Genomic DNA, 26,385 nt, shown 5'->3' with positions numbered 1-26,385 from the left:
TTTTCGGACGTTTCCGAGGCTCTCCGGCACCCCCCGCCTCTGGCCGCATGCGGTATTGCATCCCATTGAAGTCAATGCGGAACAAATTATTTTAGTTTCTATTGACTTCAATGGAAAAACTTGCTTTGATATGCGAGTACTTTGGATTACGAGCATACTCCTGGAATGGATTATGCTCATAAACCGAGGTTCCACTGTAATTGATAGTAGTAATATAACCCATAAATTTCATCTATATACACATACATGTTGGTAATTAACATATCAAAGCAATGACTACAATAATTACAATAATTGAAATGACCTCCAAACTCTCTAATCTGCAAGGTGTATTGGGAAAGAGACCCTGGATTAGTGGTCTCTCAATCCTATACCCCAAAATTTGTATAAAATATGAAATGATCGTTAAAAATAATATGTAGGTACAAACATGGCTTCAAACTAGCTCAACGCGTTTCGTGGTTTGGTGTTACCACTCATCAGGAGCAGGCACGTGATAATGATCTAAAACAAAATACATAATTGTCCAATAGTTAGCATATAGCAGGAGAAATTATATACATATTGGAATGAAACCAATCCCATAGTAGTACTTACAAACAGGTCTGCTGTGTATAGGAGGCATGGTGCTGCACTGGAAACCGAAGGCCCACTGGTAATGTCAGGCGCGGGAACTGAGGGAGCATGTAGAATGACCGTGACCCACACTGAAGCCTCGCCCAAGGTGGACAGGCATCCATGGACACAGAATCCATTCAGGGCTGGGGATGTGTATAAATAACACTGTCTTTTGAGGGCTGTGTAGACAATAACAGTACTAACAATTATATAAGCCTCCATAATAATGAAGTTTCCCACATCAACAATAGGAATAGGGAAAATGTGATGTGCTGATAAATGCGACAGAACCCTCATAACAAAGGAGTTAAAAGTAAGTGGATATGATGAGTAGTTAACATGTAAAGAACTATAAAGGGGGATGTTTAATTAAAACATCAAATAAGTGAAACCCAAAACAAGTGATACTACCTCAAATTAAGAGTGTAGATGTCAAGATCCAATGGAGTGCAATGTGTGCAAGTGAATCCGACCAGGACACAGTGCCAGTAAGGAGAAGACTATATGGACACGGCCAAGGCACACCCCCAACATCATGTGACGTGCATGTGGTGAGGGAATCGCCACCACCCGGGCGTCAAAGGAACCCCTCGTGCTGCACGCAGATGGAGCAAAGCTGCCCAGTTAGGTTTAGAGCTAGGCTTAGGTTTCGGGGTTGCTTTATAAAAAAAAAAAAACAGAAATAAGGTGGGTAAACAGGCTTGACAATGGTAAAAGCAGTGGTCCATTCACAGTGGTACAATTCAATAACACTGTGAGGTAATTAGAACTGGTCTTTGTTCTCTGTACCAATTGTAATAGGCCTTGCCTCAGTCACATCAGGAAATGGAGAATGACACTGCAGCCAGTAGTAAACAACACACAATGCAACAAATTTCCCAGTATGGAATGAGGGGAACAAGGCTAACTCTTGGGATCTAACCACTCTCTTCAGTCCCTGACTAACTACTGGACAATGTGTAAATCTTCTGCAGTCTGCTGGCAGTGGAGCCCTTTGTACTCAATAATGGAGCGATCAATCCACAGGTGTAAGAGGGTAAGTGTCCTATAGGGATGGGTTGAACGGACCCCTGTTCAGTTTGTACCAGAACTTTTGAACACCGCGAAAGTTCAGACCCGAATAACGAACCCCATTAAAGTCAATAGGACCCGACCGTCAAAAATCAAAAGTGCCCATTTTGAAGGCTTATATGCAAGTAATTGGGCATACAATGGTTATACGGGTCTGGGTCCTGCCCTGGGGGACATGTATCAATAAAAAAAAAAAGGTTATGAAAAATGTAATTTTACAGTGCCTGGGGGTCCCCTTAGCCTACCTGTAAAGTGGCAAATCTGTACCATGTCTAGAATCTGCTGCAGCAATAAATGCAATTAAAAAAGAAAATGACATTTTCCCTGCAAGCTGCCTTTAATTTGCTCAGCAATAGTTGGGGAGCCAGTGTGTATGATGAGGCCACAATGTAGTGCACTGGGAACAAGATTAGAGATTTTTTGGATACATTCTGGTGTCACTTTGACTTTGGATAGAAGTAACGGGTGCGTAAAAATTGGTCTTTGGGTGTCGGTGGCGCCTTCCCACCGTAACCCTATAGAGGTACCCTTGATGAAAGCAAGAATTGGCCTTGATGTAAAAAATTGCAATATTATGCACCTGTCAAACAGGTGCAGAAAAATTACTCTTTGGGTGTCAGGGCCCCTTTCCACCATAACCCTATAGAGGTGCTCTTGATGAAGGCAAAAAGAATTGCTATTATATGCACCTGTCAAACAGGTGCTGAAAAATTGGTCTTTGGGTGTTAATTGTGCCCATGATACCTATACCAAAAACATTCTTGATTGAACACCCTCAAAGCTAGGCAGCCTCAAAGTCCTGCAGAGATTCCACATCCCAAAAAGACTTAATCAGTGACATCAGCATCAGGGGCTTCATAGCTGGTAATCCAGGACTGATTCATTTTTATAAAAGTCAAACGGTCCACAGAGTCTGTGGACAGACGTGTTCTATGATCAGTAACAAAACCTCCTGCAGCACTGAATGCCCGTTCTAAAAGCACGCTGGATGCAGGGCAGCCCAAAAACTCAATAGCATACTGGGCAAGTTCTGACCAATGGTCTATTCTCATCACCCTGTAAGTCAGTGGATCGTCAGCTGGAAAACTCTCCAACTCTGTTTTGGCCCTGAGGTAATCGTCCACCATGTGATGCAGACGCTGCCGATGGGATGTGGAAGCTGACAGCCCCCGTGGCGGCGAGGACTAAAAAAATTCTGAAATGCCTCACTTAGGGGGACGCCTTCTTCAATGCTCCTCTCTTGACCAACAGAAGACTCAAAACTACGTTTTCCTCGACACTGTAAACTACTGGAGTCAGGAAAAACGTTCAATAAAACCCTCTTTAACGTGTCCTCGAGAGATTTTATCTTCTGCACTCTCTATGTGGACGGGATGAGTTCTGAAACCTTCCCCTTATAACGGTGGTCAAGGAGGGTTGCTAACCAGTAATCATCCTTCTCCTTTATGCCACGTATTCTTGGGTCCTTTCTGAGGCTTTGAAGCATGAGGTTGCCCATGCACCTCAAATTTGCAGAGGCTTGAGAAGCAGACTCCTCAGGGTCACTCAGGATGACAGCATCTGGAACTTCCCCCTCCCAGCCACGTACATCTCCCAAGGGTCCTGGGGTGTTCCTCTTCTTCGAAGCCTATGAAAGTGCCAGAATCCTCCTCCTCATCCTCCACCCCTCTCTCCTCCTGTGTGCTCTGTGTGCTCCATAGGAATGATGGTGTCTGGATAAAGTGGGCCTTGAGAGGAAAGAAAGTCCTCCTCTTCCTCCTGCTACTCTGCCTCCAGTGCCCTGTCCATAATGCCATGCAGAGTCTGCTCCAGCAGGAACACAACAGGGATTGTGTCACTGATGCATGCACTGTCATGGCTCACCATCCTTGTGGTCTCCTCAAATGGTGACAATACAGTGCATGCATCCTTAATGATCAGCCATTGGCGTGGGGAAAAAAGCTGAGGCGGCCTGAGCCTGTCGTCGCGCCATACTCGCACAGGTACTCGTAGCCAGCCCTCTGCTGAATATATAGCCGTTGCAGCATTGCCAAAGTCGAGTTCAAGCTGGTAGGCATGTCACAAATCAGGCAGTTTACGTGCAGGTGGAATTCCAGACAACTGAGCACTGGCTGTGTATGACCGCTTGAAATAGCTACAGACTCTTCTGGCCAGCTTTAGCACATCTTGCAACCCTGGGTACATATTTAGGAAATGCTGCACCACCAAGTTGAGGACATGTGCCAGGCATGGCACATGTGTCAACATTCCCTGTCTAAGGGCGGACAGGAGGTTTGAGCCATTATCGCACACCACATTTCCTGGCTCAAGCTGGCGTGGTGTGAACTACCTCTGGGTCTATCCCTCTAGAGCTGCAAGAATCTCTGCTCTGGTGTGGTTCCTGTCCCCTAAACACACCAGCTGAATTACTGCATGGCACCTTTTAGCCTGTCTCATGGAATAGCCCTTTGAATGCTTAGGGGGTACCTGATGTTCATAGGACAATTCTGCAGAGGAGGGCATGGAGGTGGAGGAGGAGGAGAGGGTAGAGCTCACAGATCTGGCATCATCACAACCAGCTGTATGGAGACGTGGGGGCACAACAAGCTGCAGCACCGAGCCCTGTCCTGCATCCTTTCGAGTTGCAAGCAGCATTACCCAGTGTGCTGTGAACTAAATATATCGGCCCTTCCCATGCTTGCTGGACCAAGTGTCAGCAGTAAGGTGGATTTTACAGCTGACTGCCTTGCCCATCTATGCCAGAACATTCACTTCCACGTGATGGTAGAGAAATGGAACGGCCTTATTGGAATTTAAGGAAACTAATAGAAACCACCTGGCGCGTGCTGGTGCGCATGCGCGTGCTCGCGGCAACTGCGGATGCCCGTGCGCGCTTATGCGCATGTGCGTGGCGTCCAGTGTGCACACGCAGGAGCGCGCCCTTAGCGCCAATAGGCACCAGACGGTCCACTTTAAGGGGGCCTTGACCACTGATCTGTGCTGACTGGTCTTCAGCTGTTATCCTGTTGCTTTGAACCCTGTGTTTGTTCCGTCTGATTCCCGTTGATGACCTTGGCTCCCGTTGACCCTGATTTTGGACTCTGCCTATCTGATTACTGGTTTCTGATCCCGGCTTCCCATCTGACGTGTCTCTGCTTAAGTACCTCGCTGCCCGCTTGCTGACGATCCTGGCTTCCTCCCTGACCTGCCTCAGCCTGATGTTCTGGTACCCTGCTGCCTGCCTGTTAACGAACCCGGCTTTCCTTGTGACCTTGCTTCTGTGCCCTGCTCAGCTCAGCTCTACTATCTGAGTGTCTGCCACCACAGTCCTATAGCCAGCGGTGACCTGCTCTGCAACTGCAGTCCTGCGACCAGCTGCGACTTCCTGCTGCAAGTCTCCAGGTCTTCACCTGCAGGCACTCGTGTGCTTCTGGTCCTTCGGCTCCTTCTGTTTCACTATCAGCGGGACCTGGGCTGGAGATACAAGAGAGGCCGACCTTGTCATTTCAGTCTCCCTTCAGGTACGTGACAGTACCAGCTAGCTAGAAATGGAGTCTGAAAGGGAGGTCTCTCTGTTGCCAATCCTCTGTCAGACTGTTGCAAGGGTTGCATATGGACTTGGCTTATATTCATAACCAGCTACAGCATGCATCCAGCCTGACCTCTACTTCCGAGCATTCAAGAACCAAAGACTCTGCTGTTCAAACCATGACCTTTTCTCAAGCTGAACTATCCTACCTGCCTGAACCCACAGTACCATTGCCTGAACATTTTTCTGGGGACTGAAATAAATTCAGGACTTTTCAGAATGCATGTGAACTTTATTTTTCACTGCTGTCTCGCACATTCTCTACCGAGAAGGTGAAAGTGGGATTTCTTATTTCCTTGTTGTTGGAGGAACCCCAGGCCTGGGCATTTCAGCTTCGGGAACAACACGACCCAACCCTGGCTTCGGTCGAATCCTTCTTTACCGCTATGGTCCAATTATATGCCGATCCTTTTCGTCACCAGACGGCCGAAACCTCGCTGAGCCATTTACAACAGGGTTCCAGACCTATAGAGGACTATGTTTCAGGCTTTCGCTTGTGGAGTACAGACACCAAGTGGAACAGTTCAGCATTACATTTCCAATTTCATCTTGGCCTGTCAGAAGCCATCAAAGATGAGCTTGCCAGAGTGGAAATACCCTCCTCCCTGAATGACTTGATTCACCTTTGCATACAAATTGACAATCGCCTGCATGAAAGACAGTTGGAAAGAGCCAGGAATTTTCACCTATTGCCTGCCTGTTTGGTGGACCCATCACCTGCTTCCTTCTCGACTATGCCTGAAGAAGTTTCTGACGTCAAGAAGGTAATACATGCCACCTTTCCTAGGCTTCCTCTGTCCCAACAAGAAAGGTCTCAATGCCGCCGCAATAATCTGTCTTTACTGTGGCGATGAGGGACACTTCCTACAGACCTGCTCCCGAAGACATCACAGGAAACTGTTCCTTCCATCTGCTACAATTGCGGCACTAAGTTGCAGCCAATTCCACACTCTGTTGCCAGTCTCTCTTCAGTTAAAGGGGAAGACTCTTGCCGTTTCCGCCATTGTGGATTCTTGGGCCTGCAGCTGTTTTGTGGACTCTGCTTTTGCTACTATGCACGAACTACCTCTGTGTGCCAAGAAAAGCAGCTTCACAGACCACCTGGTGAATGGTTCGGGTATTAAATCGGGACCCGTCACGTTAGAGACTGAACCCATCCTATGCCTCACCACTTCTGGGCATCGTGAGCTTCTACGATTAGATGTCATTACATCTCCTCTATTCCCTGTCATCCTTTGGCAGCCCTGGTTGAAGGCACATAACCCCCTCATTAACTGGGCCACTGGGGAAGTGACTTTTTCTTCTGATTATTGCAGAAAGTTCTGCCTTCCTCCTCCACCTGTTTCTGAAGAACCACTTCTCTGTATCAATATGGATCCTGAAACCGTTAAATTGGTACCCTCAGTGTATCATGATTTTCTGGATGTTTTTAATAAAAAGAATGCTGACACTCTTCCCCCTCACCGACCGTACGATTGTCCTATCGAACTCTTACCTGGTGCAGAAATCCCCTTTGGCAGGATTTACCCACTTTCAGAACTAGAATTTCTTGAAGGAGCTTCAGAAGTATATTGATGAAAATCTTGATAAGGGGTTCATCCGGCCATCTTCATCTCCTGCCGAAGCAGGAATATTCTTTGTGGAGAAGAAAGATCACTCCCTCCGGCCTTGTATTGACTACCGGGACTTGAACAAAGTAACCATCAAGAATCTGTACCCCTTGCCTCTCATTCCTGAATTATTCCAGAGACTACGGGAAGCTTGTGTGTTTTCCAAACTAGAATTAAGAGGAGCATATAATTTAATCCGAATAAGAGAAGGGGATGAATGGAAAACGGCCTTCAGGTCTCGTTTTGGGCATTTTGAGTACCTGGTAATGCCCTTCGGACTTTGTAATGCTCCAGCCACCTTCCAGCATTTTGTAAATGATGTTTTCTGGGACTTTCTTGATTTGTTCACTATTGTTTATCTTAAAGACATTTAAATTTTTTCCACCTCTTTAGAGTCTCATCGAGTTCATGTGAAGAAGGTGTTAAGTAGGCTAGGAGAACATCATCTTTATGCCAAGGCGGAGAAATGTGAGTTTGAGAAGTGTACCATCCAGTTCCTGGGGCTCATTATCTCCACAGACAGAATCGCCATGGACCCACAGAAGGTTTCTGCAGTGCTCGACTGGCCTCCCCCTACTAATAAAAAATCCGTGCAGCGGTTTGTGGGGTTCGCTAATTTTTATAGGAAATTTATTAAAGACTTTTCCAGCATCATATCCCCTATAACCCAGTTAACTAAGCTACGCATGACCTTCTCATGGACCTCAGAAGCTCAGACTGCATTCGAGAAACTTAAGGGCCTATTCACATCTGCACCCATCCTGAAACATCCAGATCCTGCTTTGCCCTATGTCCTTGAGGTAGATGCCTTTGAAATAGCCATTGGAGCCATACTGTCCCAACGACAAGGGGCAAAATCTTTGCTTCACCCTGTTGCCTTCTTCTCCAAGAAACTAAGTGTTCCGGAAAGGAATTATGATGTTGGTGATCGGGAATTACTCGCTATCAAGTCAGCCCTCGAAGAATGGTGTTATCTGCTAGAGGGAGCCGCACACCCTATTCTTGTATTCACGGACCACAAGAACCTAGAATACTTGAGAACAGCGAAAAGGTTAAGACCCCGCCAGGCCAGATGGGCTCTCTTTTTTGTGAGATTCAACTTTCATATAACTTACCGGCCTGGATCCAAGAATGAGAAGCCTGACGCCCTTTCACGTATGTTTCTAGCTACAGAAGTTCTTCCCGAACCTGATATCATCTTACCTGCTAAAAACTTCCTTTTGCTGCAAACTGATCTTATTTCCCAAATCAAGACAGCAGTTCTGAATCATCCTCCCTCCCAAGAACTTCGCCTCCAACTTAAAGAGGGTCTCTACTTCCACGGTGAGCAGATCTTCGTTCCAGAACAGTTACGGACGGCAGTTCTGTATATGTGCCACGATCATCCTCTGGCAGGGCATTTTGGGGTACTCAAGACTTCGAAGGTAGTCCTTCATTCTTTCTGGTAGCCAGACTTAATACGGTATTGCAGGGACTGTAAAATGTAAAATCTTGCACAACATGTTCACGGAACAAGACAGATAGAACCAAGAATTGGGACCTGCTGGAGCCTCTACCTGTACCAGATAAGTTATAGAGCATGATCTCTATGGACTTTATCGTCGAGTTACCTCCATCCGAGGGATTTACCACCATTTTTGTCATAATAGATCCTTTGTCCAAGATGGCCCATTTGTGCCTCTAAAGGGTACCCCTTCCGCTGCAGAGATTGCCTCAGCTTTCGTCAAGGAAGTGGTGCGTCTTCATGGGATCCCTGTCAACGTCACGTCAGATCACGGAGCACAGTTTACTTCCAGATTTTGGGAATCTTTGTGTGAAGTGTTGGGCATTAAACTTTGCCTATCACCTGCCTACCACCCCCAGACGAATGGTCAAACAGAGAGAACAAACCAGACCCTGGAGCAATATCTCCGATGTTTTTCTTCTTTTGCACAGGTCGACTGGGCATCTCTTTTACCGTTAGCAGAGTTTGCTTACAATAATTCAGTACACTCCTCTATCAAGCAACTCCCCTTTTTTGCCAATTATAGGTTTCACCCATCCTTCTTGCCTGATGTTCCCCAAGAGTCTCCGGTACCAGCAGTACAGGATCGTCTGGAGTTCTAGAGAACTAACAACCAGTTTCTGCAAGAAGCCATTTCCAAATCCCAGATTGATGACAAGAGGTTCTATGACAGAAGAAGAAGAGGTAATCTGGATCTGAAACCAGGGGATAAAGTGTGGTTATCTACCGCAAACTTAAAGCTGCCCTGCCCTTCTAAGAAGTTAGGACCAAAATATATTGGTCCATTCTTGGTGTCGCCTTTGAGTTGTGTCTGCCAGAAAATGTAAGAATTCATCCTGTATTTCACGTGTCCCTCTTGAAACGATCTGTGACTAATCCCTTTCCTGACCGAGAACCTGAGACTCCTGCTCCACTACTGGTTGAATGAAATGAGGAGTTTGAGGTGGAAGCTGTCCTTGATTGTAGGAAGAGAAGGGGCCAAACTCAGTTCCTCATTAAGTGGAAAGGCTATGGCTCTGAAGATAACTCATGGGAACCTTACTCTAATGTGCATGCTCCACGATTGGTCCAAGCCTATCTTCGCCTCCATCCTGAGAAGAAAGCCTTAGTGGGCATCCGGAGGCTGCCCTCAAGGGGGGGCAATGTAAGGAAACTAATAGAAACCATCCAGGCGTGCTGGCATGCATGCGCGCGCTCGCGGGCAACTGCGGATGCCCGTGCGTGCTTATGCGCATGCGCGTGCGCGGCATCCCGCGTGTCATCCTTATCCTCAGAACCAACATCTGAATCCAGTAATGGCTGGGCATCATCAAGGAGCAGGTGGCTGATGCTGTGGTCAAATAACTCAGCTGACTCCTCCATGGCTGATGTTGGGGCTCTGGCAGGAATAGATGTGGACAAGGAGGCAGGTTTATCCTCTCTGGCAGATGCAGGGGACTGTACACTTGTCTCTGCTTGTGTGACAGAGGATGAGGAGGATGAAGAAGGTTTAGTAAGCCAGTCCACCACCTCCTCTGCATGCTGTGGCTGGATAGCATGAGCAAACTCACTAAACAGGGGAAATGATGTCCTGCCCGTGGACTGACCACCACGTCCACCTTTGCCTCTGGACACATTTGTTGCTGCCCCCCTTACAGTGCCAAGAGAACGTCTGCCTCTCCTTGTTGTCCTCCCAGACATTATTGGGAGGGAGAGGGCGGTGCTTATAAGCAAATGTAAAGAAGAAGTGGACATCTGTACGTAGATGCACTTTAATCAATGTAAAATGGTGTTTGGTGCACTTTAGTTTGAGTACTCACAATACACAGACACACTCCATGGTTACATTATAATATACTGCAATATACAGTGGGGATGGAAAGTATTCAGACCCCCTTAAATGTTTCACTCTTTGTTATATTGCAACCATTTGCTAGAATCATTCAAGTTCATTTTTTTCCTCATTAATGTACAGACAGCACCCCATATTGACAGAAAAACTCAGAATTGTTGACATTTTTGCAAAGTTATTAAAAAAGAAAAACTGAAATATCACATGGTCCTAAGTATTCAGACCCTTTGCTCAGTATTTAGTAGAACCCCCTTTTGATTTAATACAGCCATGAGTCTTTTTGGGAAAGATGCAACAAGTTTTTGACTCCTGGATTTGGGGATCCTCTGCCATTCCTCCTTGCAGATCCTCTCCAGTTCTGTCAGGTTGGATGGTAAACGTTGGTGGACAGCCATTTTTAGGTCTCTCCAGAGATGCTCAATTGGGTTTAAGTCAGGGCTCTGGCTGGGCCATTCAAGAACAGTCACAGAGTTGTGAAGCCACTCCTTCGTTAATTTAGCTGTGTGCTTAGGGTCATTGTCTTGTTGGAAGGTAAACCTTCGGCTCAGTCTGAGGTCCTGAGCACTCTTGAGAAGGCTTGGCCGCATTCATCTTTCCCTCGACTGCAACCAGTCGTCCTGTCCCTGCAGCTGAAAAACACCCCCACAGCATGATGCTGCCACCACCATGCTTCACTGTTGGGACTGTATTGGACAGTCAATGATGAGCATTGCCTGGTTTTCTCCACATATACCGCTTAGAATTAAGGCCAAAAAGTTCTATCTTGGTCTCATCAGACCAAAGAATCTTATTTCTCACCATCTTGGAGTCCTTCAGGTGTTTTTTAGCAAACTCCATGCAAGCTTTCATCTTGCACTGAGGAGAGGCTTCCGTCGGGCCACTCTGCCATAAAGCCCCAACTGGTGGAGGGCTGTAGTAATGGTTGACTTTCTACAACTTCCTCCCATCTCCCGACTGCATCTCTGGAGCTCAGCCACAGTGATCTTTGGATTCTTCTTTACCTCTCTCACCAAGGCTCTTCTCCCCCGATAGCTCAGTTTGGCCAGACGGCAGCTCTAGGAAGGGTTCTGGTCGTCCCAAACGCCTTCCATTTAGGGATTATGGCCGCAATGTCCTGTCTGTATGAAGGTGGATCAGAGGTAGGCTGCCCTGTTTGAAAATCTCCATCAAGGCTTCCAGTTCACCTCTCCAGGGGTCTAGGGTGGCTGAATAGTGTGTCCACACAGCTGCTGCTTTAATGCAGGGGGACTGGGAGCTAAGCATTCTGTTCTCCGACCTGTATCCCCTCAAGCTTCCTGGTGGTCTGTAAATCCCTTGGGGCTGTGGGAAGGGTGGGAGAGTTGGGCTTAATCACTTCCCCTGCTTCCTGGCTCATGCCTTAGGGTTTACTACCCTCTGGCTGCAGTTTTCTGCTGGTTATCCTTCTCCCCTTCTGTCAAGATACCATACCACTGGTATGGTATCTTGTGCACAGTGGTAATGACCTCTTCAGAACTAATCCCTCTGTGGTCTAGTGTCTCATGGGAGGTTGGATTTGTCATTTGCTCCATAAGTTTAGATGGCTCTCTGAGAGAGGGTTCCACTGCAAGTCATCTGGCTGTGAAGATGATATCTTCACTGGACTTGTGACTAGACTAGTCTGTGGCACTAATTGTGGTGCATCAGCTTTCAGTGGTCCAGAGCAGTACTCCATAATAGAAGGAGTGGCTACAGTGGGACCAGACTGCCATAGCCATTATGTCTCTAACGCTTCCTCCCAGCTGTCTTATTCTTCCTCCTAGGTGGGGGTTGCTGTGACCAAGTCACCAGAGTTCACCAAATAGAGGGTGAACCAGATGGAGTTGGGTGAGATCCCACATTGTTTTGCTCAGTTGGTAAGATGTGTTTGCTGTGCCAAGTTTTCAAATGCCCTATCTTTCCCTCTGGGCAAACCTGATATGCAAGAAGGCTGAGAAAATGGGCACAAACAATGAATGGCTGTGAACTGCATTGGTCAGATAATTTGTGCTTCCAATGAGAACTCAGGTTATTCAGCAACATCCGATCATCTAGTTTTATGTCATGGTCTTTGCCAGGTGGCAACTGTTTATAACTTCTTGGGGTCAGTAGAAACTCCTTCAGTGGAAACCATGTGTCCCAGGCACATAACAGGCAGCTGACAGAACTTGGACTTCTCCGGAGAAAGTTTCAGTCCCTCTTCATGAAATCACTTCAACACTTTCTGCAAGCATTGTTTATGTTTCCCTAGTGTTCTTCCAAACTTGATTAAGTCGTCCTGGTACACCAACACTTTTATCAAGTTCATATTACGCACCTTTCACTCCATTGGGTGATGAAGCATTACAGGAGTTCTGGTCATACCTTAAAAACATTCTCTTAAATTTATAGATCTTTGTGGGCATATGAAGGCAGACTTTTCTTTGTCTTTGGGGGACATAATGGTATCCACTAACCACTCACCCCTCACAAACATTGAAGTGCATACTCTATTTGTTGGGTTCTGTAGTGATCTGGAATGGTATTTCTGTTTAACGTATGTTAGTCAATACACATTTTGATAGAGTAATTCTTCTGAACCACCATGCAAGGAGACGTATAAGGGCTCAGAGACTCCTAAATTAGCTTCTCTTCAGTTCTGAAATCTACTCTCTCAAATTTTCCAGATATCCTATCCAAATTCAGTAAGATCTCTTTCTGGAAGGTTTGCCATCCTGCAGGCTTATGCAATGCCGAGTACTCTTTCCACACCCCAAGTCCAATTCTTTTTAGAAGAACAGATCTCGCTATCTTAATAGTTTGGCTTAAAGTCTGTTCCTCTATTCTGAAGATATTAGAGTGTCTGCTTGGTAGAAGCAATCTGCTAGGATTTCATTTTCTGCTCCCACTCCCAACTGAAGGGATGGCTGAATTGACTTGTCCGAGAAGCTTTCAGGCCTGTAGTTTCACCAGATAGTAAGTTTTGTTGTGGACAATTACTGGAATGCTCCCTCAAATTTTTTGTAACCCTTTTGTTGAGATTACTTTGGGAGATCAAATCTATCTTGGGATCTCTCTCTTCTACTGGATCTGATTGCAGTATAAGATAGGGCTCTGTATTTTTCCAACGTAACTTCACTGAGACCTGCAGGCAAGCTACTTTCCCAGTTGTAACACTCTCTATGTCTTTTTCAGCTACCACAATCTTCCTACTACTTGTGCAGGAGCATTCTGCTTTTGGACCAATTGTTAGTATATCGACTTCAGCAAGGGTTGCACATGCAAGGTGGATCAGTACAAGAGGTTATGGGAAGGATTCATCAAACACAAACCAAGGTATCTTTGACTGCTATCAGAGGGTCAAAAGCCAGACTACTGCAACTAAAAGGAAGATTATGCATTTATTCTGGGCCTGCCTAGCTATTTCACAATTATTTAACAATTGCCCTCATCGGCATTGTGGTTTGAAATCAGGAGTGTATCATGAAATTATTAGTGTGGACACAACAAAGGCTGTAGGTACCATCTGACTGGAACACTCTGGACTAGTTACCAGCACACTCAGTTCAATTAACTGGATTTTAGTGTCACATGTCAGCCATAAATATATATCTCAGAACCAAGCCAGAAGGTATTTTATCCATTCTAGGAGTGTGTATGTGTGGGATGCATTAGGGTATGACCGTGTATCTAGGATGTACACCTGACAGGCAGTTGCCAGAGTCTCATTTGACTGATGACCCATGTCCATCCCCACACCTAACTCTAGTCGTCTATTCTGTGCTTCACACCACCCATCAGTGGAGACTAGGTCCGCCTTGCTGACGCAGTTCCTGGTGCATTTATAAATCTACTAGAGGGCTAGGGGAGTCCTGGATGAGCCCCCATGTGTTGTAATGGCCTCCAAAAGAGCTACTGGAAATTTTAGGCTCGTCTACCATTTCTAGGGATGACCTGGACCCACAGTACAATGATACACCAATAGCCATTAATGATCTTTAATAAAACCAGCAATAAGCCCTGAGGAAAAGAGGTGGTGGTTAAACATGTTTGAGAATTGTAAATGCAGTAAACAACTCACAATACCCCATACAAATCAAATATCCACAAATGTCAGAGGAACAAGGCTAACTACTGGGGCCAAATTACATTCTTCAGACTCTATTTACCACTGGCCAGACCTTGTCCCCACAGTAGCAGGGGACATGCTCCTCTGTCTTCTCTTATTTTACACCAGGAAGGCCATCACTATGTCCTGGAAAAAAACTTCCCCTCCTACTATACAATTTTGTAAGCAACTTGTGAGCTCCAACTTACCTTTGTACCGTGACACCTATCACAACAATGGGTGCCCTTAAAAGGTTGTCAAGGTATGGTCTCGCTAGTTGGAGGATGCCTCCAAAGTCCAACTCCTATCCCCTGTTGTTTATTTTGCACTTTGTCCTCCTGTGCTAATATATATTGTGACATGTTAGGGTTTCTTAGCTCAACAGTGAGTTAACTCTACGCCAGATATAGTTTTCAGTGCTTTCCTGACAACGTTTGTTTAGACGAATATCAAAACTTCACACAGGTATGCCTTCCCACACAGGGGGTTCTCCCCATCACTGCAAAAGCAGAAAATTCTGACTCCTGGCTCTCTTATGGCAGCTTTACTGCTTTAAGTAAAAGAAATTAGAATTGCACTAAAAATTATAGTTCTATAAATCAGTTCATCAGATATAGAAGCATAACATTCTTATAAAAGTCCACCAGTGATTGTAACTAGGAGCCTTGATGATTCCTGATGATAGAAACCGCCATCCGTCACCCTATGGCAAATGTCCTTGATAGCCTATAAATGTGGAAGAGAGAGAGATCAACTTCCAAAAATGCTGCATTCTTTGTTGGTATAAAAGACTGAATCATGCTAATGATTTATAGAACTATAATTTTTAGCGTGATTCTAATTTCTTTTATATGTTCTATACTGTGATTTATGTCATACAGGAGAATCGCTGCTCATATTTGCTGGTTTGTTTTTTGGTTCAGGTTTTTAACTCCCTATAGCGCAGTTTTGTTCTCCCTTTATTATTACTGCTTCAAGTACCTCTTCAGGATCCTCCTGAACTTTCAGTACCTTGTTGGTCCTGACCATGAAACATGTCCCAGTGTTTATGCACAGGCGCTTAACCCCAGCTCTGCATCTTCCTTACAGCTTCCTAGCTGCTCTGTCCCACATGGACTCTCGGGCCTTGCTCTGTCCTGGCCTCGACACCATGGTGCACACCAGCACCTATGACGGCTCCCTTCACACACTGGTCCCCTCCGGGGGTGGGGTTCTAAACTCTATCTCTGCTTCTCATATGAAGCCAGCACACACCTGTTCCATTAGAGTGCTTGCTTCCTACAAAATCTGGCATAAACCACCATTTTACCCAGTGGCACAGGGTCACCCTGCTACAATATGTATATATACTGTATATATGTCTTACTCCTCTTATTGTTTAAGGCTCTGAGATGCCTCTCATTCTTTGGATAACCTGCTATTCTTAGGGCTGTAATGTTATCCTACCTTTTTAACTTGGGTTAGTGCTTGAGCCGCACACCATGTGGTTATTTATATGCTCATTTTACTGTGTTGTAATTGTTAAATGTGGCTTTGTCCCTATGGGGGCATCTTGGCCAAATGTTTTTTATTTTATTAATTTTCTATAGTTTTTGTACTATTTTTATAAAACAATAAAACAGATTGTTAAAAAAAATGAAGATTGTGACTGCTATTACAAGGTCATAGATTTAGGTCATAGGTCATAGAACAAGAATTGTGGGAGAGAGGGTTAGGGTCAAGACACCCTTAAGTAGATGCAATGACAATTGGCAGACTCCGAGACTTCTATAGGTAGACAGCTATACAGTGGAAGGCCTCCAGCCGGACACCACTTCTGTATAGGTAGGACCGCTGTCTCCTATGGCAACAAATCTTGTAACATCACTAACGGTAGTTGTACTTAACTATTGGTAACACAAATAGTTCTCCTTGCACGCTACAGTCTCTCACTGTAGATCTTCACACACCAAGCTCCCAGTCTCTCACTAGACTCTCAGACCCAAATGCCAGTGGATCCCCTGAGTTCTTCAACTTCCATAACTCGTATTCTTCTTCAAGCGTCACCTCCGCTTCTCTTCTGAGTCCCTGGCTGGGAACTCACAGATACTCCTCAAGCATCACCCCTGCTGACCCGCTAGGTCTCTGACTTGGCACTTGCTGAAGTTTTCCCACTTCTTCACTGTCCCCGGCTGGTGAAAAGACTGCTCTGATACTGGCTCCAGCTTACTCATAGTGGTCTCCGGTAACAAGGTGGATGGTCCCTTAGTGGCGATAGCTTCCCCTCTACCTCCACAGCTGAATCCCCGTCCGGGTGAACCGTTAGTCTCGATTGGACTCCAATCCTACAGTCCCAACCCTGTGCTGGTTCTCCTGCTTCTAGATAGGCCCGTGGACAGCCTAGCAGCCAGATGTCCCAGGGATAGGCCTCAGGCTTCCGGCCTAGCAGCCCGGGGCAGCTTAACACATGTCCACCCAGAAAGCCATCCAGGTGGCACAGAACCCCGATCACCTGACTGCACCCAAATAAATAGGCTCTCCCAGCAGGCCAAGGGACTAAAGAAACCCAATTGGCTGAGACACCCCATCCATTCATAACCTGACCTTGATAAGCCCTTGTCTATCTAATGTCACCAGCATAACGCCACCTAGTGACAGAATAGAGAAGGTGCAGAACTAGATAGGAATCAGTGGATCTACTAACAATTAACCAGGGCAACTACTGCCCGCTAAACTAAATTTCCTAGCAACCCTGCCTAAACACCAGGGTGCTACATCCTCCCCCTGCCTAGGAAACGACGTCTCAGAGTTGCAAGAAAAGAATTTAACTCTCAAGCCTAAAAGTGGATGTCCTGGCAAAATTGGGATGGATGGGGGAACAAGGAGGAAAGAGAAAAAAATAATAACAAGACATGTGGCGTACCACATGAAATAAACAACAGTGTATATACATAGGCAAGTGGCATTTCACACAAGGGCATATAAATAGAAGATAATATGTGCAATTTTACGTATGGCGTACCACCCGAACAATATAAAAGGGGAAAATATAAAACAGTAGCCTTATATCCTAATTATCTATCTATTATCTACACCTGGAAAAATATAGAAAATATTAGCTTGGTTATAAAAGTTGAAGTCACTGTCGCTTGGGGTGCAGGAACACCTGAAAGAAAGAAATACATTCCATCCCCACAATAACAGTAGTGCAATAGTGCAATATACAGTCAGGTCCATAAATATTGGGACATCGACACAATTCTAATCTTTTTTCTATACACCACCACAATGGATTTGAAATTAAACAAACAAGATGTGCTTTAACTGCAGACTTTCAGCTTTAATTTGAGGGCATTTACATCCAAATCAGGTGAACGGTGTAGGAATTACAACGGTTTGTATATGTGCCTCCCACTTTTTAAGGGACCAAAAGTAATGGGACAGATTAACAATCATCCATCAAACTTTCACTTTTTAATACTTGGTTGCAAATCCTTTGCAGTGAATTACAGCCTGAAGTCTGGAAAGTGTAGACATCACCTTACGCTGGATTTCATCCCTGGTGATGCTCTGCCGGGCCTCTACTGCAACTGTCTTCAGTTCCTGCTTGTTCTTGGGGCATTTTCCCTTCAGTTTTGTCTTCAGCAAGTGAAATGCATGCTCAATCGGATTCAGGTCAGGTGATTGACTTGGCCATTGCATAACATTCCACTTCTTTCCCTTAAAAAACTATTTGGTTGCTTTCGCAGTATGCTTCGGGTCATTGTCCATCTGCACTGTGAAACGCCGTCCAATGAGTTCTGAAGGATTTTGCTGAATATGAGCAGATAATATTGCCCGAAACACTTCAGAATTCATCCTGCTGCTTTTGTCAGTAGTCACATCATCAATAAATACAAGAGAACCAGTTCCATTGGCAGCCATACATGCCCACGCCATGACACTACCACCACCATGCTTCACTGATGAGGTGGTATGCTTTGGATCATGAGCAGTTCCTTTCCTTCTCCATACTCTTCTCTTCCCATCACTCTGGTACAAGTTGATCTTGGTCTCATCTGTCCATAGGATGTTGTTCCAGAACTGTGAAGGCTTTTTTAGATGTTGTTTGGCAAACTCTAATCTGGCCTTCCTGTTTTTGAGGCTCACCAATGGTTTACATCTTGTGGTGAATCCTCTGTATTCACTCTGGTGAAGTCTTCTCTTGATTGTTGACTTTGACACACATACACCTACCTCCTGGAGAGTGTTCTTGATCTGGCCAACTGTTGTGAAGGGTGTTTTCTTCACCAGGGAAAGAATTCTTCAGTCACCCACCACAGTTGTTTTCCATGGTCTTCCGGGTCTTTTGGTGTTGCTGAGCTCACCGGTGCGTTCTTTCTTTTTAAGGATGTTCCAAACAGTTTATTTGGCCACACCTAATGTTTTTGCTATCTCTCTAATGGGTTTGTTTTGTTTTTTCAGCCTAATGATGGCTTGCTTCACTGATAGTGACAGCTCTTTGGATCTCATATTGAGAGTTGACAGCAACAGATTCCAAATGCAAATAGCACACTTGAAATGAACTCTGGACCTTTTATCTGCTCCTTGTAAATGGGATAATGAGGGAATAACACACACCTGGCCATGGAACAGCTGAGCAGCCAATTGTCCCATTACTTTTGGTTCCTTAAAAAGTGGGAGGCACACATACAAACTGTTGTAATTCCTACACGTTCACCTGATTTGGATGTAAATACCCTCAAATTAAAGCTGAAAGTCTGCAGTTAAAGCACATCTTGTTCGTTTCATTTCAAATCCATTGTTGTGGTGTATAGAGCCAAAAAGATTAGAATTGTGTTGATGTCCCAATATTTATGGACCTGACTGTATATATATATATATATATATATATATATATATATATATTCAAATCGTAGAGGAGAACCGCACCCAGCTTACGATTCAGTGCCAGCAATCAGGTCCTCCCACTGACCTTATATATAGGAAAAAAATCCAAAGGGTTGCTGCACTTAAAAACTTTCGGTTGCTTTATTTCACATAGTCACATGGAAAAATTACAAAGCAAGTACAATCTTTCCGGACGTAGTCATGGCAATAAATGCCTATATAATGCAGGTATGAATGGATTACGTTTCGGGCTAGTATGCTTGCGCCCTTCCTAAGATCCGTCAGAACATATCTAACAGGTTCACTACAATCAATCATTTAAATACAAATTAGTGGGATACATCACATGTGGAAACAATATGGTTAATTGATTCAATTCATAGTGTATTCAGCACCTATGCAGATACGTGTTTTTTACACCATAGACACAAGATCTAACAAATAGCAGCCGACATCTCTATCTCTTCATTCTTATTCTCCAAATATGTTCTATTAACCTATGAGAAATATATACATAGATAGAATAAGTATACCTAAATACAAACCTCCCTATTCCAAAACACATTTACATTTTTTCTTCGTTTGTATGATCACTTGTAAATCAATACTGTTAAACAAACAAATAAAGATCCAAATCAACATTTAAACCGTGTGGAACAATAGTATTTAAAAAATGTATCCAAACATACTTCTCTTTTTCTCAAAATCATTTCACGGTTTCCCCCCCTCCTGTTTTTCTCTATTCCCTCTAGGACCATATACTTTAATTGTGATACATTATGTCCACATTCCACGAAGTGTCTCGCTAGCGGTAGTTGTGTTAATTTGTCACGTATTGAATATTTGTGTCTTGCTATCCTGTCTTTTACTTTTTGTGTAATTTCTCCAACATACACTAAACCAAATGGGCACTTGATGGCATATATTACATATGATGATTGGCAGGTGTAATATCCACGTATAGAGATATTAAATATAGCGAGATATATATATATACATATATAGAGTGAGTGTTGAGTAAACATTAAATACTCTCAGCCGAGAGCAGCAATGCAGTGTAAATACACCTTATGACATATCTAAACATGTACAGTACAGATGAAAACTGGGCCCCACCCCCATCCGAGGGAACCACCCCTTTTTCATAACAGACCTACAGCAACCTACTTAGCAATTCTTTTTTTTTTTTTTTTTTCTTTCCCCTTTTTTTTTCCTTTTAGAACAAAAATATATATATATTGAGACCTCACTTAAATGTCAGAACAGTACAGCAATCTCGAACCAAAGTACATCCAGGGAATTCTCAGCACTTACAAAGGAAACCCCACACAAATATACAGCTATAGATTAAATATATATATATGCAGCAAAGGAAGGAGGGGGTGGGATAAGTTACAGGAGGAAAAGAAACAGCTGGCTCTGGTTTTTTAAAGTATGAACAATGAAGATTTTTTATATTTATAAATAAAAAACATTGAATGGCAAGAGGGAAATTACAATGCTAGATCATTTTTTTTTACATGGAACTTTTGTTAGGAAACATCCAGAGAAGATGTGGGAAGAAAAATAAACACTGCACGCAGAAAAGGGAGTCTTGTGATTTGTGGAAGTGTTGCCTGCTTCCTTCCCACAACACTGGCATCAGGACTCCTTGCTGCCCTGAAGTCCACCCAATGAATATAGCTAGAGGGTTACACACAACAGTCACTAACTTACAATTGCGCCGTTACAGGGGAGAGGGGGGAAGAGAATCTACTGAATCAGGGTGGGTGAAGGATGACTGTACACATGAGATAAAACCATTTTTTTTTGTAAGTGACGATTTCTGGAACGCTGGGAAGAACTTTCTTCTTTATTTTGTGGAGAGGATAAGGGCCACAATCAAACCGTACAGACCCAAGACTTCAGCAAAAATGAGGATCAGGATCATGCCTACGAATAGTCGGGGTTGTTGTGCTGTTCCCCGCACACCTGCATCTCCCACAATGCCAATGGCAAACCCAGCAGCAAGGCCACTCAATCCTACACTGAGGCCGGCACCTAGCTGTAAGAAGCTCTTGTATAGTGTGATGTCTGGTGTGAGAGAGTTTGCAATAAGCACTGCCACTACCAGTCCATAGATAGCTATGATACCAGCCATGACCACAGGAATGATAGACTTCATGATCAGTTCAGGCCTCATGACAGACATGGCAGCAATGCCTGTGCCACTCTTCGCCGTTCCATAGGCTGCCCCCAATGCGCTGAACACCATGGCTGACGAGGCGCCCATGACGGCGAAGAAGGCGGAGTACTCCGGAGCGGTGGATGTGGTGCCGCCTTGGTCCGGGTTGTGTCCGCTGACTGAAGGTGGACGAATAAACCTCCGGTGTGTGGGGGGGGGTGAAGCGAAGACAGAGAGGCCGGGGGGAGGGAGCTGTGTCGGCGGATTCTATGGGAGGAGGAAGGGAACGGATTGTTGCTGACACTCGGTGCGCCTCTCACACTGGAAGAGGTGAAGCGCCGCTCTCTACCTACTTAGCAATTCAGTTGTATAATGTGAACAATGGCTCACTCAGGCTGGCACTCTCACGCCACCTGGTGGTCAGCATATTCAGAAAACAGTCCTTGTGTACTTTTCAGTCCATTATTCAATTTTAAGGTGAGAACTTGCCCTCTTTGTCACAGCTTATTCTACCTAACTGACTATACACCCCAGTGTCTTTGAAGCCCCAATGTCCATCAATCCTTTACTTAGGGTGGAACAACATTTCCCTGCAGTTTCCCTTCTTCCTAGGGACAACTCTGGGACAAAATGCATGGGTGTATTCAAACAACAAGCAGCCATGCCATGGTACAAGGGACCGCACTTCTTGAAATAGGTCCCCTTGCATTGGTAATATCAGTCTGTCCACACAACAGCCTGGGACTGAGAAAAAGTTTCTTCACTTGTTGAAGAACAAACCCATTGTACGTCATATCAACAGATTACTTTTCAGAGGGAGGCACACTAGCGATTCCAGAGCACTAGCCAGTATGACTCAAGTGGGCACTCCTGACCTCTGCTGGCAGAATAGGATCCAGCAGAACAGCCAAGCAGGAATGTCCCCACTAACAGCTTTCCAGAACAAAGGTGGAGTGGCTTCCAGCATAGCGTCCTGACTCCACAAAGCACACATTTGTAATTCACATGGTTTCATTAAAGGAACATAATTCAATGTCATTTACCATTAATACATGGGATCCGGTAACTTCAGGGTTTCACCTCTTGTATTTACAGTGGTAATGTAGTGATAGATGTCCTTCTTGTTAGGCCAAGGAATAGTGACATTATCTGAGTTGATTTTGCGACCATAGCCCCAAGTTTGTAACACCGAAGTATATCTCTCACCTATCTTAGGTGACAGCTTTTGGAAATCTAATCGTAAAGGAATTAGAAGAAAACTCTGCACAGCTTCATCTACCTATTGTGTATCCTTATCCTGGGTCTCTTCCTTTTAGATGGGCCGGTATATAGGAATACAGGTAGCCATACTCCTCAGTCACTTTCTTAATTATTATCCGCTATATCTTGGACAACCTGGGCAGTTTTTTAAGGTCTCCATACCTGGTTAGGACATCTGGTGCATGTTGAACTGGGTATCCTGCAATAATGTCTGGTTTACAATCAAACTTGGTCAACTGGATTGGTTTAGTCAATGCAACTTTAGGAACCCATCTTGCTCAATGATCTTCCTCAAAGGACTTAGCAATGCATAAGGAGGGAGCTGCACTGGCAGACAATTACATTTTGACACTGGCCGCTGGCAGAGAGGGAATTTCATCCTCCCCTAGGTCACACAATAGCCCCTCGTCACTATTAGTCCACTTCCCAGTCCATGATAAAGTGTCTGAAAACAGTTCAGAGACCCGATCGGATGGGATATTCAAATCGGAGATAGTGGAGCATTCTTCGGCTGGGAGATAGTTGCGCATGGAGCTGGCTTTGATTGGCACAACAGCATTGTCTCCCTTAATGGCCACAGGTATCACCTCCCTCACTGGTACACTACTTTCACCCTTTGCAGGCTTACCTGGCTCCGGCGTCTTTTTCCCTGGTAGTTCAGCCATCAAGGAGAGCAGGTGGGCCTGACCATAGCCTCAAAGGATAGCCGGAGCACTGGATCCTGGAGCAGCTACAGAAACAGGAGGAGCAATAACAACATGGCTTGTATAGCAATATATTATTTTTTTATTTGCTATATTTTGTTGAGCGGAGTTTCCCTTTAAAATCAGCCCATAGTCTTAGCAATTCCTTTATTTTAGATGAGGCATATATAATGTATTTGGTGCCTGGCTCTTGCCTGTCTTTAGTATGTGATAATTGCTGTAAGAAGACTACTAGCTCATTAACAGGAAGCCACTCCTGCTGTATACCATTACTTTATATGGAGGTCACCACAAATGTGAACAATACATCCACTGCAGCTAACAGCGGCCCTTAATGGGCGAAGTAAATAAATAAAAAAAAAAACGCTTTAGTAGGAAACACTCTGGAAAGGAAAGAAGATAGATCCCCCGCTTCATCTTCATTGAATGTTCATTTACAGGCAATTACTGTGTGTTTACTATACACTTAGAATCCCATTCATTCACACTGCAGGAAGAACAAATATGTTTATGACTTTTCTTTTTTATTCAATTATTGATGCCTCCAACCCAGAATGCTCCATTTCCTGATCCCCGAGCCAGGCTAATTGAAGAGTCAGGTGTGTCTGGGCTAATATTGTGATATAATGAGTGGTATTTTGGGGCCGGGTTCTGTAATAACTGCAGTATGTTTGTTTACAGCATTTAGATTGCAATATTTTATTATTTCCCTCGAAGAAAGGAATTCAGAGAGAGAGGCAATCACTTTTTAAAGGAAAACTCTGCTGCTAATCCTGTTTCCATAATCCTTTCCTAATTTCAACATACCACAAACACTTTGTAATTACCAGCAACTAGGTGCATAGTTTGCCTGGCATCCATAACTGGCTAGTGGGTCTCTAGCTTGCTCTCCATAGTTGCCAACATTGCAAAAAAAATATGTGTGACACTATTTTGGCTGTAGGCGGAGCTGTACAATAATTAGGGGGTGGGGCATTTGTTTGTAGGTGTGGCTTAGCAAAAAAAAAATACAAGTGCGGCGCGTGAAGTGCGCTGCGGCGAAAAATGGGTGTGGCTTACATGAAATAGCGGGTGTGGCTTACATGGGCGTGGCTCAAGAGGGTGTGGTTAGAGTCTGAGATGAATGAGGGATGGAGAGGGAAAGGGGGAAAGGGAAAGTGGGAGAGGGAAAGGGGGAGAGGGGAATGACGGGACAGCAGCCCCAGTTCCTACACAATAAAAATATGTGTATTCTAGAAAGTTTAACAATCAACAGATAAAGATACTCCAAACACCTGGTGTTAACGCTTCAATCATCCCGGCACCACGGTTGTTATGGTGTCAGGATGATTGAAGCGCATTATTTCTATCATTACATTGTAATATAAAATTAAATCATTCAACTCACCATAATGCCGAATCAGTGGGATCCCTGAGTGTGTCACTAGCCACGTCGCCTGCCACCAGCAGAGTCTGTCCTTGCATCAGGTGCCCCCGGCAGAGTCTGTCCTTGCATCAGGTGCCCCCAGCAGAGTCTGTCCTCGCATCAGGTGCCCCCAGCAGAGTCAGTATAGACCCCCTCAGTGCAGACCCCCCTCCATCAGTGCAGACCCTGTCCATCAGTGCAGACCTCCTCAGTGCAGACCCCCTCCATCAGTGCAGACCCTCTCCATCAGTGCAGACCCCCTCAGTGCAGACCCCCTCCATCAGTGCAGACCCTCTCCATCAGTGCAGACCCCCCCTCTATTAGTGCAGCCCCCCCTATTAGTGCAGACCCCCCCTCAGTGCAGCCCCCTCTATTAGTGCAGCCCCCCCTCAATGCAGCCCCCCTCTATTAGTGCAGACCCCCCTCAGTGCAGCCCCCCCTCTATTAGTACAGATCCCCCTCAGTGCAGCCTCCCCCTATTAGTGCAGCCCCCCCTCAGTGCAGCCCCCCCTCTATTAGTGCAGACCCCCCCTCAGTGCAGCCCCCCTCTATTAGTGCAGACCCCCCTCAATTAGTGCAGCCCCCCCTCAGTGCAGCCCCCCTCTATTAGTGCAGACCCCCCCTCAGTGCAGCCCCCCCTCTATTAGTGCAGACCCTCCCCTCGTCCAGGAGCGGCCGGTGTTCTGCCGAGAAAGTCCCCTCGGCAAGTAAGGACCCCCTGTACTGCTCAGGCGCAGCGCTTGCACAGTATGAGCCGGCAGAAATAGCCGAGCTGGGGAACTTTTCGGCAAGACACAGCGGTGCCGTGTGTTCAGTGGAGAGGGGAGGGACCGTGCAGCTAAAGAAGCCGATTCATTGGCTGCACGGATCGAGCCCCCTTCCTTTCTCCACTGAACACTAGGGGGAAGATCGAGTGGCGGAGCCGGCCGCCATTTTGTTGGAGCCAGCTGCTCCAAAAATTTAAAAAAACAACATTTCCGATTTTCCTGATGGAAATCCCGATTCGGGACAGCCTCCAATCGGGACGAGGGTCCCAAAATCGGGATTGTCCCGGGAAAATCGGGACTGTTGGCAACTATGGCTCTCTGATACCCTCACCTGGAGCACACATGCAAAAGGTGGGTTGGAATGAGCTCAGGCATGTTCAGGTTAAGGCCCCTTTCATACCAGCAGACTGATCAGGTTTGTCTGTCTGTTTTTCAGGAGGACCAGAACAGACCACACATTGTTCTCTATGGGGCAGTGGATGTCAGCGGAACACCCACTAGCATCTGATCCAATCTGATCCACTAAAAACAGACAGATGAGGACACGTTCGACATCCATCCGGCAGGACAAATCGGATGACAGTCGGTTAGAAATCGACATGCAGTCTGTTTCCATCTGACTGCCCCATAGAGAGCCGCAGGCTGTGTCCGTGTCTGCTCTTGCTTAGCAAAGGGACACTGACCTGTCATCCGCCTGCTCAGTGGGGATCAGCGAAGAGTTCTCCCACTGACAGGTGGATCTGCTTGGACGGATTCCGCCTCGTGTGAAAGGGGCTTTAGATTCAAACCCACAGGTGCAAGTCTGCCAGGATGCTGTCACCTGTATGGACCAAAAATCTTGCCTGCAGCCACACGTATACAAGGAGTATGTATATGTGGGGCTGTGTGGTGGGGAATGCTCCAGCTGCAGATGATAGACCTATACAGATG

The 26,385-nt window shown here is 45.4% G+C and overlaps 1 protein-coding gene across 1 annotated transcript; it reads right to left on the bottom strand.

The window, feature by feature from the left end:
* Nucleotides 1-20,988: 20,988 nt before the first annotated feature.
* Nucleotides 20,989-26,056, bottom strand: LOC141127720 (V-type proton ATPase 16 kDa proteolipid subunit c-like). Its single transcript, XM_073614467.1, has 2 exons — nt 25,856-26,056; nt 20,989-21,586 (listed from the first exon to the last, which is right to left on the bottom strand). Exons 1-2 carry the CDS (start codon nt 26,054-26,056, stop codon nt 21,008-21,010), a joined length of 780 nt encoding a protein of 259 aa, XP_073470568.1. The 3' UTR covers nt 20,989-21,007.
* Nucleotides 26,057-26,385: the final 329 nt, after the last annotated feature.

This window comes from Aquarana catesbeiana, linkage group LG02, assembly GCF_042186555.1.
Source record: "Aquarana catesbeiana isolate 2022-GZ linkage group LG02, ASM4218655v1, whole genome shotgun sequence".
Taxonomy (NCBI): domain Eukaryota; kingdom Metazoa; phylum Chordata; class Amphibia; order Anura; family Ranidae; genus Aquarana; species Aquarana catesbeiana.
The sequence above is the reverse complement of the archived record's forward strand: the minus strand, read 5'-3'. Positions and strand labels throughout refer to the sequence as shown.

Coding starts and splice junctions, on each gene's coding strand:
- LOC141127720 (XM_073614467.1), bottom strand. CDS start 26,056: ATGTCGATTTCTAACCGACTGTCATCCGATTTGTCCTGCCGGATGGAT. Junction 21,587..25,855: donor CAAACCTGATCAGTCTGCTG/GTATGAAAGGGG, acceptor CTCCTCCCATAG/AATCCGCCGACACAGCTCCC.